Here is a 17,142-nt window from a genome sequence, read left to right as displayed (position 1 = left end):
CTAGGTTGTATATTTCTCTGATAGCTACTATTCGATTTTCAAAAAAAAAAAAAAAAACCAATTCTGTTCACCTATACTAATTTTAAACGTAAAATAATTACAACAACGGTAAACTTGTAAAGTTTGGTTTGAACTTTGAATTGTTGTACGTTGGATTTTTTTTTTTTTTTTTTATTTCAAAGCCCTTGGGGAGTACGTTGGATTTTTTTTCTAAAGGAAGTTGGCTTATGTAACCGTCCTTTGATTATGCATAGTCGCATCAAAAAATACTCCCTCCATATTCCATTCAAAATTTCCCCTGAAGATTTTACTCAACAAACAAAAATTCCCCTGAATATCGGCAAAAAAAAACATTTAATTTAATACAAACTAACAATAGTATCAACGAATCAAACTATAAAACTCAAACTAAACAAATTAATTTCTCATCATAGCTCCATGCTCCTTCTCCGAGACCACTTCTGGTGAACTCTCCAAAAATCTTCAGTAGCATCCACGGTACCAATCTGATACAACTGTGTCATTGAGTGTACGTACAACGAACCAATTTTGTGTAACAAACAATTTGCGAGAAAAAAGCATGACGAGAAACACAGCAAAGTTGCTAACCTATTTTTAGCCTTTGGTATCTTGGCGGCTATTTTAATTGTGACTGAGCGAATAAAGGTACTTTTCTGAAATAAAAAATAAATAGGACTTCAAATTAAAAGAAACAGGGGATTCCAAGGACGAGAGAAAAAGGAGATAAGAATCTATTTAATTTATCAGCTCTTTTGTTTCGATTTAATTATCTTTCTGTTGTCTTTTCCTTTGATGTTAGAATCCCTTGAAATCATGCTAGAGAGAATGAATCCTTGGACCATTTTGTTCAAGAAACCACCAGATCAACTCCCCCCTATGATGATGATGAGAAAAAATGTTCACCTTGAAGGTAAAATTTAACAATTGATAATCATAATGTATTGTATTGTGAGCACACAACAATCTTTGACAATCATAATGTGACAAATATGATAGAATTGGATAATTTTTTTCTGCTTCTTAATTATACTTTGTACGATGCAGTAATCAATTATGTGAATTACGAATTGAATATTTTTAAGAGGAATTATTTTTGTCGTAGGGAGCATTTTCGTTTCTGTTTGTCCACCATCTAGAATGCGATATAATAAAAAAAAATAGTCATGTGTAAAATTAGGTGCAAATAATATATAAAATTTTATCATAAGCGTGAATTACGTATAAATTTTAATTTGTAAAAGATTTACACTTATGAATGAAAAAACAGGATTGTAACTTATTCAGTATTCTTGTTGGTGGATATTTGGGACTGTTAACACCTCCTCTGTTTATAAAAGAGAAAAAAAAATGTATATCTTGTCATTTGATTATTCAATCGCAGCAAAACACTAATAGCAATTATCAAACCCCCAAAATTAGTGTGTAAACCATAAATTTCGTTTTATTTTCATAAGTCAAACAAGATGTCATCGTACCATCGATAGCCACTATCAGAGTTTCAAAAAAAAAAACAAGATGTCATCGAAAATAATTAAGAAATTTTTTCTTCATAATTAAGAATAATTAAGGAGTTATAAATAACACTGTACCGGTGCACTATGTTGCAATTCTCTCCCTCCAGGTGTTGTAACAAACATCAAGCTCCTATACAAGTTCGTCCATGAACAAGCAAACGTAACCAAGGCCGACGAGCACTTGCGGGATGCACGTTTGGAGGCCATGCTAAACATCGTAGATGATATCAAATCTCGCCTCCTTGAATCCAATGTTACAGACAAGAAAGATTCTCAGACTGGCGAGCTACGTCGCTGCTCATCGAGCTTAGCAACTGCCTCCTCTGATACCTCAGCTGCTGCTGTTACAAAACCAATACCCCTAAACCCTTCTTCTACAAAAGAGCAAACCGCAAAGCCACATGGTCTCTCCTTGATCACTCCCCCAAGTTCACCCTCCTCACAGCCACACAAAATCATGACTCCTCCTATTTCCCCAAAACCACGACGGGCTCCTCCTCCTTTATCATTGCCGGTGAAGCCACCACTTCAAGAAATGATCTCTAACAACTATGATGCCATTGTGCAAGAGAATAGCCTGCTGAAACGCAAGCTAGCAGCTGCTGTGGTGGCACGGGACAGTGCGGAGAAGGTGTGCAAGACTATCTACAAAGACACTGAATCAGTTGCCAGAGAGCTCCGTTGGAGAGTAGGCCAGCTGGAGGAGGCGAATGAGTCGGTTAAGTATCTGTCAGCGCTGAATCAGCGGCTCTATAACAAGCTATCAGGTCAGGGTACAGTGGAGGGTCTGACGGAGGAATTAGTGCAGAGGAACAAGGAATTGATGCAAAGAATAGAGAAGGCGAGGGAGGAGTACGGCGCTATCTTAGGGACTCTGAAGGAGGGATTGGATCTTAACAAAAGATTGGCACTGGAGATGGAAACATGTAATGATATGCTGAGTAAGGTGCGCACCGAGAGGGGAAAGGAATTAGAAATACCTCAATTGGCGAAGTTAAAGAAAATATTGGCAAAGGTGGAGCGATATCTTACTAGTTGGCAGGTCAGGCTCAGAGACAGTCCCCTGAAGAACATTGATTGAGGAAGGAATTACAAGTGCATATATGCATGCATGAACCAACAGGCCAACTCTTGATGAAGCAAAATGTTGCTAATTAATGGTAATGGAGGCAAGATGCATATATATATTTTTCTCCTTGGAAGGGTATTCTGTCGAAGGAAATTTTTTGTTTTGGCCTGAAGTAAATGATCGGATCATATATATATATTTATATATATATATGAACTCAAAAGATTGATTTTATTTCCATAATTCATATATATGTATTTGAATGGCGAAAAGTTCGTCGGGAGGATTAATAGTTTAACCTCATTTTGATTTTTATATTCACGTTTATTAATTTGTTGACAGTACTGCAGTATATAAGATTTAGCTAGAGTATTAATTATACCAGACAAGGGTATACCCTACCCGCCCGTGCCCGAGCCCGGTATGGGTCGGGTACTCGGGTACGCGGGTACGGGCAAAAAAAGGACCGGATCGGTTTTTTTGGACAAATACCCGACCATACCCTACCCGACCATACCCGTACCCGACCTTACCCGTACCCGACTTTACCCTACCCGGATACCCGTCTACCCTTACCCGTACCCGTACCCTTATACCCGACCCAATAATTCAAACCCCAAATTCAAAATTTCCCCCCAAATTCAATTTAATTTCTGTTTTTAAAATTCTGTTTTTTAATTTCTGTTTTTAAAATTCTGTTTTTATTTCTGTTTTTTAATTTCTGTTTTTAAAATTCTGTTTTTATTTCTGTTTTTTAATTTCTGTGTTTTAATTTCTGTTTTTTAATTTCTGTTTTTAAAATTCTGTTTTTATTTCTGTTTTTAAAATTCTGTTTTTAATTTCTGTTTTGTAATTTCTGTTTTTAAAATTCTGTTTTAATTTCTGTTTTTTAATTTCTGTTTTCTAATTTCTATTTTTTTATTTATATTTATATTTTATTGTTTTAAAGTAAAAAAAAATAACAGAAAAAAAAATAACAGGAAAAAAAACGGAAAAAAAAAACGAAAACAAAAAAACCAGAAAAAAACAGCAAAAAAAAAAAAAATACCCGTACCCGCCCTACCCGTACCCGGACTGCCCTACCCGTCAAGGGTACACGGGTACGGGTATAGGACGGGTGGGGTATGGTTTTTGAAAAAAATACCCGACATACCTGTACCCGTATACCCTAGTACCCGTGCCCAGGTATACCCGGGGTACCCGTACCCGCCCGGCCATTAATACACTAGATTTAGCTAGCTAATATATGTAAAATTGCAGTCGCATGCAATGCTTACCCTATGATGTGGCTTATTAATTAATATTGCCTTAACATTAATTATCAGTTACAAATAGTCAAATACAATTATATTATTTGTGTTAATTCAAGTAAATAAGTCAGTTTGCATGAAAATAGATATCGCTGCAATGTATTTAATTTACCAATGGCAAACTTACACAGGTTAGAAAAGATAATAATTAAGCATGCACAAAGAAACATACACAGTATAAAACTGAGGCGGCTCCATTGTATAGTTATGTGGGAGCCGGTTTTGGTAGTTTAAAATTCTAAACTCTCATTTGTGTAATTATTAATTTTCTTATCAATATATCTGTTTTGCCGCCAATCATAAAAAAAATATGCACAAATTAACATGCTAAAAGTATAATTTTATATTTTAGTTAGGCTATGGTGGTTTGTAATGCATTTGTAAGGCCTACGGGCCATGTAAGAACCAAAAAAAAAAGCATTTGTAAATCGGTGAATTTATTTTTTGTTTTTAAAGTTCAAATAGTTTATCTGAACTTCTCAATATAATATTCATTGAAAATATATTTGAAGACGGAATTTTAAATTTTAAATTTTTTTAAATAGATAGAAAATTATCATTTAGTGATTTATGTCTTATGAGACAAGCTAAATCTTAGCATGACTCCAAATCTTTTTAATATTATATAAATCTCCAACTCAGTTTACGATTTTCTAAGTTTTTTTCTTATTTCCATATTTTTTTTAATTATTCTTTTAAAACAGAAAAACGAGGACCATTGGATTTAAAACTGCTGCTCAAATATAGCACAAAAAACCACAATATGTGGCTTCGGCTTTCTTCCAATTCGAGAACATATGTCATCACTGGTTAGAGGAAAGCCTAAATCATAAATGAGAAGGGTTCAAATGCCTCTATTTTTTGTACCTTCACCATGTCTTCATTTTTAAAAACTTTAATAATTCAAAATTTTAAAACTTAAAAGTCAAAATAAAATTGTTGGATATGATCTACATCATTTTATCTATGCACGTATAAAAAATTATGACATTTCAATTTTATTTTGGTTCTCATCAAGAGCTTGTAAAAAACATACTAATGTGAATAATTTCTAAACGTTAATTTTTTAACTTATTGATTCACATAAGCATAAAATTAAAATGTAAAAAATAAATTTATGATAAAATAACATATATCACATCAAACGATTTCATTTTGACTATTAAATTTTAAATTTTGAGTTATTAACTGTATCGTTTCAATTTTGAGTTATTAAAATTTTAAAAAATAGAAACAAGATGAAGGCACAAAAAATAGAGGCATTTGAATCCTCTCTTCATAAATTGTGTTTTGTGTGCTTCATATGACCCAAAAATTTAGAATTTGAGAAGTCCAGTCGGACGTTCTTAAAATAAAATTGAAAAAAAATACATAAGATTTGGCCCGGCCCAGACATCCATCTGCCAAGATTGAAACCTACGCGTAGGTTAATATATATGAAGTTGTACCAACATTAATGGCTAATCTGGAGAAGCATATCAGTTTGTATTGTTAGTACAACTTCATATATAAGCTGTGAGCTCAAAATTTCTTGCTAGTGCATTAAAATTTGGAGGTTTTTCAACATCAACAACAATAAAATTAAAATTAGGAGTTTGCAGTACTGGGCTGGTAAATTTTGTTGGCCTTATGCTCTCTTTATAGTTGTTCGATGAAGCTAGATTCTTTTTCGCAGGGAAAGCCTTCTCAGTTCTCCACTTTTTTATCTTCTTTTTTGGTTAGACCAATAGACCTTCTTTCACACTTCCGTTGTAATTTATTGAGGGTTAAAAGTAATTTCTTAGCATGTGTAAAGTACTAAGGTGTGTCTGTAAATTCTACAACTATAATATATATCACTTCTGAGTTCTGACAATGGCATGTTGGAAACTTTGCTAGATTTTTTTATTCCTACATTTCTTATTAAAATTTCTTTTATGCGGTAAATACAGATTTTATTAACTTAATAAAATAAACTTAATCAAAATTACCATAATTATATTTAAACTAAGTGCAGCATAATTAACTTTCATAACTATATATTTATTACAGAACAACATGTACAGAATAATTTGATATTAAGTGAGGCCATGGTACTGAGAACAAATTAAGATTTGATATGACAATTACTTGATCTAAAGATTTTAGATAAATTTAAAGTAATGGTTTTTTACTTATTTGAAAAAGATAATAAAAAATATAAAAATGTAAAATTTGATCTACAAATAATTGTTTAATCGACTGATCAGGGAAATAAAGTGAAAGTTTGATCAACTGGCTAGAAATGCATATGGACAATCAAAATGTGCATACAGGTGTTTTCAGCTGAGAGATACGGACTCCCATGAGCACACAAAATTTAATTTAACAAAAACCAGCAGCTCAGCGTAACACCAAACCTATGGACCCCCGCCGTGACTCGCATGTCGCGTGCCGTGATCACCTCTTGACATTTTGGTTACGGCACGGCACGCAAAAGATCCAGGCACGGCACGTAATCATGTGAGTCACGTATAATTAGGACCATCAAATGGTGAATCATGAATAAACTAGCTTAAATTATGAAAAATAGTTAAACGTGAGAAACGTAATCAGACACGTTTGAACACGGCACGTGAATAGTAACGGCACGCGAGTCACGCCGTGACTCGCGTGTCATAACCATTCCTTGACATTTTAGTCACAGCACAGATCACTGTTCACTTAGTCACAGCACGGCACGTTTTTTTTCCACACAAGTACACAACCCATGACATGAGCAACTGTTTGAAACAAAACACAGCTGAGCATATATAACAACAAATCTGTTGTGCCATCAGCCCACTTCATCTTATAGCCCAAAACACCCTGTGGCACCTCTCTTCAAAGCCACGTCTGAACTTTCCACAACCCACCTCGTCTTTTCTACAAATCCCAACAAAAGACTAATATGTTTTCTTCCCTGCTAACAAACTCCTAATGGCTATGGGCTGTAAAGCACAAAAAGAAAAGCCCTATATATACTGTCAACAATCCTTGTACAATGTTTCACTTAAAAAAACATCCACTTAAGAAATAAACTAAAAAAAAAATGAAACGTGTAGTTGGGTTTTTCACCTTACTCTTGGGTATGGCCATTGTTTGCATGATGACATTCAAGACAACAGGTGCTATGTCATGTGGTGACATCGATTTGAACCTGAGCGACTGCATCTGGTACTTGGCAGGGCGCCATGCGGCTCCGTCTCGCGCATGTTGTAATGGCGTTCGTCACCTGGAGAAGCTTGCAGCCAGCTCCAGTGACAGGCGCGTGGCATGTGACTGCTTGAGGGAGAGAGTGCAGCACTTGCACGGTATCAGAAATAGTCTTGTAGACTCCCTCCCCAGTAAATGCGGCGCAAATCTGCCCTATGTTAAGTATCTTGATCACTGTGATGGGTAAGTTTTGCTTTGTTTGTACATCCTGGTATTATTATGTCTTTTTAATTGATATATATATAGAGGAGGGATCCAATTACACTATTTTATGGTGACACATCTTGACACCATATTTGTACAAGTTATTTTTGCAATTTTAAAATTCAAACAGACAATCCGAACTGTTCAACATATAATCTCCATATTAAACATATGCCCAAGATTTCAAGTTGTAATTCTGAAATTTAGTGTATATAAAACAAATGAACCAATTATAATGTTAGACTGATGATGAGCCGTTGAAGTCCTACATATTGAAACAAAAAGAAAATTGTGGTCATTTTAATTAATGGAATACTAATTTGTTGTCAATATGTTCACTAGCAATCCAAATTGAACTAAAATTTGGCAATTGACAACTGTGTAAATATATGTATTGTAGAAACATGTCATTGTTGAAACAGATATCTCAAGTTTTAACATCCTACTGGAGGTCCTTGGACATGATAGTCTTCATTATTGTCAGTTGCTTATAATTTTGTTTTTCTGTTTACCTGCAAGGTGATGCCTTGATCGCGCGTGTCGAAGAGACGCAGTAATAGGGTAAAACAAGCTTTTACGAGGTTTTGTTTTGTTTTGTTTAATATGACATGTAAAACAAATGCAGAGTATGTGTGTACATGTGCTGTGACATATAGGACGACTGAGGTACATGTAAAATAATAGAGTCAGAGATTACGGAGTGAGAGGACGAAAGGAAAAAAAAAATGAAAAATGGATAGATGGAGAATCTGGTTTCTGTTTTTGTAGCATTCACATCAATATATAAGAGAGATTATGCACGTGTTTTGTAATGTGTGTGTGTATGGTAAATTTATTTTTCTAAGCCACGGATCTAATTTCTAAAGATTTAGATATATATATACTTACAACTCTTAATTACTTTTTACAAAGGACGTTTATTAGTTATGTGTAATTCTCAAATTACGCCAAGAATGCTGATACTTTTTATTTATTTATTAATTCATGCCCTTAGGCCTCTAATTACATTTTCACTAAAACTGACTACTCTATTTCTCTGTCTATTCTTCAGTTAGGATTAACAGTGTCCTTTTCCTTTCTTTAAAAAAAAACAAAAATTCTTGCACTACCATATATAAGACAAAAAAACTATTCAGCAAAAATGGGATACGTGAACCCCATATAAGATTCTCCTGATTTGGTTCCTCTCTTTGCCAGTATGTCAGCAAGGCCATTTTGAGTTCTAGCCACATGGCAACAATTGAACCCCAAATTGCTTTTCATCTTCTTCCAAACTTCATATATTTCCTTGTGTGCTTTCCAATCCACATCAGTAGGTGGTCTCTGTGCCATGCATGAATGCTGATACGTAGCGTGAGAAGATATGTGATTGTTACAATAGAAGGTAGTTTTAGTAAAATAAAAAGGGTCGCCATTTATGAGTACAATCATTTGCCACTTTTGAGAACCACCAAACAACGTCACCAAATCAGAAATAAAAAAATTAATTCAAATAGACTATTAATCATTTAATCATTTAATCATTTATCATTCAATTGTGAAATTTGTTTATTCATAAGAAATCAACCATAACCCTAAAATGTGCATGTGCATGACATGGAAGGGGTGGAGACGCCATGCACTGGAAGCAAAAACATGGATGGTACCATTGGGCCTGTAATATGTTGGGCTGTAAAAGGCCCATAGTCTCAAGTTCTGCAATTAGCTTGTACTCGCTAATGCTTGTCATAATAATGTGTTGATGAGTTGGGCACCACTGCCTATTAATCGGAGATACAGATATGATTAATATCACTATCCATCAATGGCGTATAAAATGAAGAAATCAAATCGGAACTATACCCGGGGCATATTGAATGAATACATGTTGCTAATTAGTTGAGCTGTCTAATTTCATAGGTTTAGTCCCCAATCATTCCTCACACCTGACCCCTCCTTCCTATCCCCACTCTCTTTATTATTATTATTATTATTATTAAATTTTTTTAATTGACAGTGGCTGCCGAGGCTTTCCTCTCTCTCCATTCTCATTGCCATGTGCCTTTGCTTTCTCTTTCTTTTTCTCTCTGTTTCTCACTACATTTTCTCTTTCTTTCCAGAGAAAAAGAGAATGCGTCATGATTGTTGCATAAAAAGTTCTGCCCTATTGTAGTTATCGAGTTTTAGGATATAATTAAGAAAGTTTCACAGGTTGAGCCATTGTAAAATTCTGTCCAATTATGAAATTTAATGACCCTTTTTTGAGGATATGTTGAACCGTAAGCTAATTAAAAACTCAATCATAATCAGTATATGCAAAACACTTAATAATTTTGGTCAGCGTACTTTTTTGCATTAAAAGTATCAAAATCATAGTAATATTGTTCAACTATAATTAGCCATAACTAGCCATTTCCACGCAGAGCGAAGAATCGGCAGAAATAAGGATTGAAAACTTCGAGGACAAAATACACATTGAAAACAGCCAAAAAACATTTAAGAAAAACTATATAATTGAACCTTAGCAATTTCCAAAATGAGATACGTGTTTGCATCAAAAGTTGGATTTAGCTAACCACACACAAAAAGAAAAAGGAAAAAAGAAGAAAAAGAAAAAGGAATTTCCAAAGTAGTGAGGACAGAATTCGTATCCTCAGCATTAACTCAAAAGAGAATATTTTGAGTTATTGAATTTTGATCATCCAATTTTCTTTAAGATTCGTGCAGACTAGATCCGTATTAATATTGAAAGCTCTCTATAATATAGATAGGAACCGGATTGGCTTCGTTTAAAATCAGACGGTTAAAATTCATTAACTCAAAATATTTCCTTTTGAGTTAATGCAGAGCAGCAGAGGATACGCATTCGTGAGGACAGGCAGGGCCTATTCCAGCCTGATTGCAGATTAATGTCAAACCGACACATGCTAAGCTGCTGCAGTAAACAGCTTCTAAGATTTTTTTTTGTACTGGATTTCTCCTTCTTATGAACCTATCTCAATTTGAAAGAGACGTCAGCATCTAATGGTCACCAAAAGTCCTCGTGCAATAGGTACAAGTGTTATTTAAAAATAATAATTACTATTTGATATGATGACAAAGAGTGATATTTTATTTATAAAAGATTATGAGTTTGAAATTTAGATAAAATATTTTTTATAGACATCAAATAAAAGATGATATTACACACTGGAGATGAGCTACGGTGAGTTGCGAAGTAAAATGCGTTTCTACTTCACACTGTATTTTTATTTTGAAAGTCCAAACGACCGATCTGAACCGTTAGATGTTTAATCCATATTGAAATGTGCTTGGAGACCTAATTTTACATTTTTTGGAATTTTTTTACTATTTATTAAGCATTTTTGAAAATTGCTGTTTTGCTGTGAACAGTAAAAAAACAATAAAATTTTCTGGACCATCAGATCAGCGACTTTCAAAATTGCTTAATAAATAGTAAAAAAATTCAAAAAAATGTAAAATTTGGTCTCCAAGCACATTTCAATATGGAGAATAAGATGAACGGTTCGGATTGACGTTTTGAACTTTAAAATCGCAAAATATAAGCGTAAAGTAAAATAGTTGTTTTACTTCGCAACTCACCGTAGCCCATCTCTACACACTGGTACTAATAGAAGTGGAGCCGGATTTTTTTATCAAGATTAGTGATATAAAAAAAATTTGCAGCAAATGTGATCGTTTTATACTACCCATAACATTATACTATAAATTACATAGAAAATAAGTTGCAAATAAAAAATTTGAAAAAAATAAAAGCCAATATACTTTCGTTCTTATACTATATACTTTCGTTCTTAAGCCAATTAACTTAAATAGTAAGGACTATTTATGTTAAACGGTTATTTTTTATCAATAAAATGGGCTTAATGTCTTTAATAGAAAAAAAATTAAATGAAAGATTAGATCTTCTATCTTTTTATTTTAAAAAAAAATGATATATAGAGGAAATTTCACGTATACTTCTCAAAAACTGACAAATTTTTTTAAACATATTATTTTTTATTTTTTTTAATAAAGAATAAAATGAATACTTTCTACATTTGAAATAAATTTTAATGGAAAAAATTCTAAGATGAATAAATTTATAAGTATTTAATTTTTTTTTTTTTTGAAAAAATGATAATATCCACCTGTTTCATTACGAAACCATTGAGTTCATGCAAAACATTCAAATATAGTGCTAAAGGAAAATCTAACAGTCATAGGCTAACATGTACAACCAACATGAAAACCTGTACAATATCGCTACAACATCAAAATATAACAGCATATGAAATACTAAACGGTATCACTAAGAAATATAACACTAGAGGAGGAGCTAGCGGATGAAGCACTAGGTAGTAGACCCGCAACAGCATCAATAGTGTCAACTAGGTCCGAGCCGTCTAAAAAGATGAAAATAATATTATTCCATTTTACAGGAGAATAATACTTAATTTTCAGATCTTTGAAGTGTGTATGAAATTCCCCTTGTACACGAGACCAATAAGATACATTAATTAAAAAACGAACCTGCTCCAACTTTTTTAGAAAGTCAAATTCGATGTATGATAATGAGATCCCAACGTAATCCAAAGTTAAAAAATCCAAAATCCGACCACGACCCCGACCCGATTGATGATCCAATAATTCTCGAAAATCAAACGGACCTGACTCAATTCGACTCAAACATGATCTGGTCTGTCCGATGTAGAAATGAGTACATTGTTCATAGTTCGTGACTTGTTTCTAATTCATTCACTAAAAGTTCACTAATAATTTCTTCATTATTAACTCGTTAATAATTTACTTATTATGAATTTATTCGTTAACTTAATGAATTGAGCATAAGTATATCCAACTCACTCATAACTCGCTTATTAATAACTAAGTTATATAAAATCATATCACATCCAATCTCAATCAGATTAAGCCTAAATCTAACTTAGTTACACTCAGATTTAGCCACCCAACGATCCTAACTCAGCGGATCCGAAGTTCCTTCTCCATCTATACTCTATTATCATATTCACAAACTCACAGTCCTGACTTCACTCACTCTCGCTAATTCTAAGTCTCTAACCCAACAGACCCAACGTAGCCACCACATCTGTTGGCATTGCCATGTACCCAACCCAACACTCAAAACTCAAAACAAAATTCAAATTACCTACAAGCTTAATTTCTTAACGAGTCGATTAATGAGCACGAGTCAACTCGAGCATTTAACGAACCGAGCACGAACACAGTTATCAACTCGATATTATCTTCTCAACTCAAATCAACTCGTTCATTAAACTAATAAATCGAACACAAACATACTCTTACACGCTCCAACTCGCTCATTAATAACCCATAGTCTGATGTGACTTTAAAAGTAATAAATCTCACTCAAAACTGGACGAATCTGACATAATCTGAATTTTATGGAAAATTAATTGATCCAAATCCGATCCGATTGTTCCGATATTAGGAAATGACTCAAAGCTGGACAATCCAAAATCTAGCCCCGATCCGACCCGTGACTCTATTATTTTCTTAAGTCAAACTAATCAGGTCTGAATCGACCCGCTTCGAACGCAACTCGATCAATTATTCAATTGCCATCTGACCATCTCTAATTAAAAATTCACCAAACAGAATTTTGAAAATAATAGATTAGTTGCTGCTCAAAACAATTTTCCGAGAGTAGATCAAAACTAGAGATACTAAATAAAGTAACTGATGATGTCTACAGTATTTCAATTTATGAATATCACTATCATAGAGATCCTTGAATAAAAAACAAAGAAACATCAACAAAGGTAAAATACTATACACGTTATAAAATTGAGGTTTGAAAGCGATTCTCTTGTAGATATCTGTATGTATATGATTTTGGAACCTTATGCTTGCTAATAAATGCGAGCAAGTCGTGATGCTTGGATTGAATCACAACTCGCTATGCGTGCTCCCATAGGGTCGTGATACCAGGAAATCTTCTTTTCCAAAGTAAGGGGGGAAAAGACAAGAGAGAGGCATGGGATCCGCAGGGGCCTTGAGGAGATATTTACAAGAGAATCGCTCCAACAAATTGATCTTTTATTTATTTATTCCGAGGTCTTGATTCGGTGCACTAAATTTGAATGGTGCGAAGCGCGGTCATCCAGTGTCTGTGAAGTGTGGGTCCCTCCCAGACTCCCAGTTGGTCTTATCTCTTATGGCGGCTAGACGGTTTACACTAACCACAAATTCTTAACCTAGCTAAATCAAAAATAAATTTGAAGGAGCAAGGGCAAGGGGGTAACATTTGAATTAATTTCAAATAATTTACTTCATTTGAAGAGAGTAAGTTAGTAAAATTTAAATTAATTACGAATAAATTACTTCACTTCTTCGAGTGAAATAGTTTACTTCATCTATGAATTCTGTATTTAGGATAATATCTATTTTACAATCTTCTCTTTTAATTAGTTTACTCTACTAAATTCTAATTAAATATAATTAATTTAATTTATCTTAATTTAAATTTGAGGTAACTTTACTTCACAGACAAATATGATCGTTTATAGTAAAACAAAGTAATTACTTATGAGAGTAGTACCATAAAATCATTCTAATCTATATTTTTGAACTTTTCAGTCCAAGACAATTTATCATTAAACTGTGATCTCATTCAATATGATAAAAAAGAGAGTGTGCCTTTAAATTTTCATATTACGTCATATCATATATTTTTAACCGTCTGATTTTTATTTTTTTCTCCTTTATGTTCATCGGCGCTTCTATCTCCTCATCTAAAATGAAATATATGTAGTATATCTACAATGCAATATAATTTTTAAAACAATACATATTTTTTATGCTTTTTCAGTATGAATTATCGCATGGCTAATCGTGTTATTTATATCATATCCCTTTTTAGTATTTTTGAAAAAAAAAAACTTATTTGTGCCCAAAAATTGTTAAATATAAATTTCTTTCATGGCAAAAAAAATTCAATCAACTATCTAATTTTTTTGCTGGTAATTGTTGAATTTGGACGATAAATGACCAAACTGTCTTCAAATTTTTGTTTAGTTAATATTTAAAAAATAATATTTATCTAGTTTTGCACAAAATAGACTATTTTAAATTATACAAATTGAATAATATACCCAATAAACATCAAATAATTATTTTTTATTTTAATATTTTAATATTTCACTTTGTAAGCTTTAATTTATTTTCATAAAAAAAATCTATTTTACACAGCCAAAATGTCATGCAAATTACACATAAATAATAATCATATATACGTAAAGATGGTTGATATTTGAAGGATTTTAATTACACGTAAATAATATTACTTTTTTCAAAAAAATATAAATTTATTTGTATTCAAATTTACAGAGTATTAGATATTTTTTATACAAGTTGTTTTATATTAAAATTTTTTTTTTTTCTTATAAATAGATATTGCTCACTCCATAAGGAAAGCTGAAAAATAACCGTACGGAGAATCTCCATTCTATTATTAAGCACGTTGGGTGTCCGATCCGCCAACGGCTACGATTGAAAGATGAAACTTTGAATTTAATCTCAGCCCTCTAATTACATAATTTGTCTTCTTTTGATTAAATACATCTATTTTATATATATAAGTCTAAATTTAGTTAAAAGTATACTCATCACATGTGCCGCCACACGATATGTTACAATTAAAATTGAATAAATTCTGAAATTTAGCGATATCTTTCTTCATTTCCTTATTTTTTTTGTTTCTATATTTCTCCTCTTCAATTGAGAAGACAACACCTTTCATTTTCTTATTTCTTCGTTTCCTTACTTCTTCTTCATTTCTATACGGATCATAATGGAAATCAATTTTTTTTATTTCCTTATTTCTCTTTTTTTGTTTCTATACATATTGGTGTGGACAATTTAAAATATATTTTCAATATATAATATATCAATGTGTGTGTGTGTGTGTGTTCTAAATTAGAAACAAATAAGAAGAAAAATACAAATTGGAATGTGTGTAAGTAGATATTTATTTTATAATATGTGTGTGTGTGTATATCCTATACAGACACATGATAACACTTTTTATTTATGTTTTTTTTATATCATATTATATGTCGATATTGAATTGTTGTATGATATTTGATATTATATTCGAATCGAGCTATTATTTGATATTATTGGTACTTAAAAATAAAGAATCATCACATCATCAAATTGTTATTAGAGATCAGATTAAAGTTAATTAAAAATACAAAATTATATAAATTTTCTATTAACATGTGTCTTAATTTTTAGATAATTATTATTTTCATTGATATATTTGTTTCTTATAATATATCCCATTGCAACGCACGGGTATGATACTAGTAATATTAAATAAGTGGATGTTTTCGATTTGAAAACACTATTGAATACTTACACTGATAAATTTCATAAAGAGGTTTAAATAAAATAAAATATTGGAGGCATCGTAGTCATTTAAACTTGAAATTAATAATGTTAAGTAAGATTATGACTCGAGGGTTAATTTGTGACAAATTGTAAAGTTTAGGGAGATTGATTGTCGAAAATAGAAGATTGGGGGCTCTTTACACGCGCAAAAATTTAACAAGGGTTCCCCACCATTGCACTTCTTTATATTTTAAAATATAGTTTGAAAAATTGGCAGCGTACCTCTCATTGGTTGTGTGCTAATAGATAGCCTTTGTACTATATCAACATTACAATTATTTAATAAGTTGTTTTATGTATTTATTTTTTATAATTTTTTTAATGTTTGATTTTATACTAAATTAATTTTAAAATTTTGAAAGTTTGTATGTATCACTTGTTAAGTAGATAAATTTTTAAATTTGAATTTGTTGTTTGAAACCAATCTAGTAGACTTTTTAGAGTTGTGCTTACTAAATTTTTTTGGTGAGCATATCACACCATAGCTTTGCGCTCGACTTTGTATTTCATTTGTTTATGGTTAAACTGGTATTTATTTATGTTCTATGCTATGTTTTTTTTAAAAAACATTCAGTGTCGTGTTTTTGGTAAACAAAAATATAGTTGTTAGGTCATAACGGAACTAGTTAACATTTATTTAGTAACTATTTACGGTTATTTGTAATTACTGTGATGTACCCTTTGAAAAATAATTATCTAAATGTTTGGGCATGTCAAAATTATTTATACAACTCACAATCACACAGAGACCATTTATAGTAAGGATCTACGCTATTACAACCGGAATTAGATTTTGTTCAAAGAGCTTTGGACAAAATCTCATCCAAAGCTGGAAATTATCATCTGATTAGCTTAAAGATTCGTGCCAATAAATTTAAAACTTAATAACTTTAAGTGACTCGGTAAATCTAAACCGTCCGTGCAAATTTAAACATGGATCGGATGATTTACAACTAATTTTGAATGATATTTTATTCAAAGTTCTTTGGACAAACTCCACCCATTACAACCTGTTAAAAGGATTGATGCTATTTATATATTCCGTATTAGTATTACTAAACTGTAGGAAGATATTGGACAAAACCTAAGAAACCTCTTCTCTTGTGGACAAATTGGGTGATCAAAAGCATTATTTTAAGAAAGAATCCTGATAACAATTCCCATAGTCTCAACCTCGCACTAATTGCCAAAAAAGTCATGGGGGGACCGCTCAATCATTAATACTCCGCATAAACTGTTAGTATTTAACTTGAAGCATCAAAGTATTTTATCCTGAATTTGCAAAATATTAATCCCTATGCAATGATCTTTATTTATGACTGAACAAATCGATCCATCAATTGTCCCCGCACAATTTTTTTTTTTTTTGAATTGTCCCCGCACAACTGGGGACCAT

At 32.2% G+C, this 17,142-nt stretch overlaps 1 protein-coding gene and 1 pseudogene across 1 annotated transcript; both read left to right on the top strand.

Moving 5' to 3' along the window:
* Positions 1-776: 776 nt before the first annotated feature.
* LOC144558585 (myosin heavy chain-like protein) lies at positions 777-2,650 on the top strand. The gene is made up of 2 exons (XM_078307429.1): positions 777-931; positions 1,643-2,650. The coding sequence occupies exons 1-2, from the start codon at positions 814-816 to the stop codon at positions 2,614-2,616; spliced, it is 1,092 nt and encodes a 363-aa protein (XP_078163555.1). The 5' UTR covers positions 777-813; the 3' UTR covers positions 2,617-2,650.
* A 4,352-nt stretch (positions 2,651-7,002) lies between these two features.
* On the top strand, positions 7,003-7,314 carry LOC144558055 (non-specific lipid-transfer protein 1 pseudogene; annotated as a pseudogene).
* Positions 7,315-17,142: the final 9,828 nt, after the last annotated feature.

Source organism: Carex rostrata, chromosome 8 (genome assembly GCF_964058835.1).
Source record: "Carex rostrata chromosome 8, lpCarRost1.2, whole genome shotgun sequence".
Lineage (NCBI taxonomy): Eukaryota > Viridiplantae > Streptophyta > Magnoliopsida > Poales > Cyperaceae > Carex > Carex rostrata.
This window is presented reverse-complemented; position numbering and strand designations above follow the sequence as displayed.

Excerpts from the sequence above, each read along its gene's own strand:
- LOC144558585 (XM_078307429.1), top strand. The coding sequence starts at position 814 with ATGTTAGAATCCCTTGAAATCATGCTAGAGAGAATGAATCCTTGGACC. Across the intron at positions 932-1,642 it reads AAAAAATGTTCACCTTGAAG|GTGTTGTAACAAACATCAAG; the intron begins GTAAAATTTAAC and ends CTCTCCCTCCAG.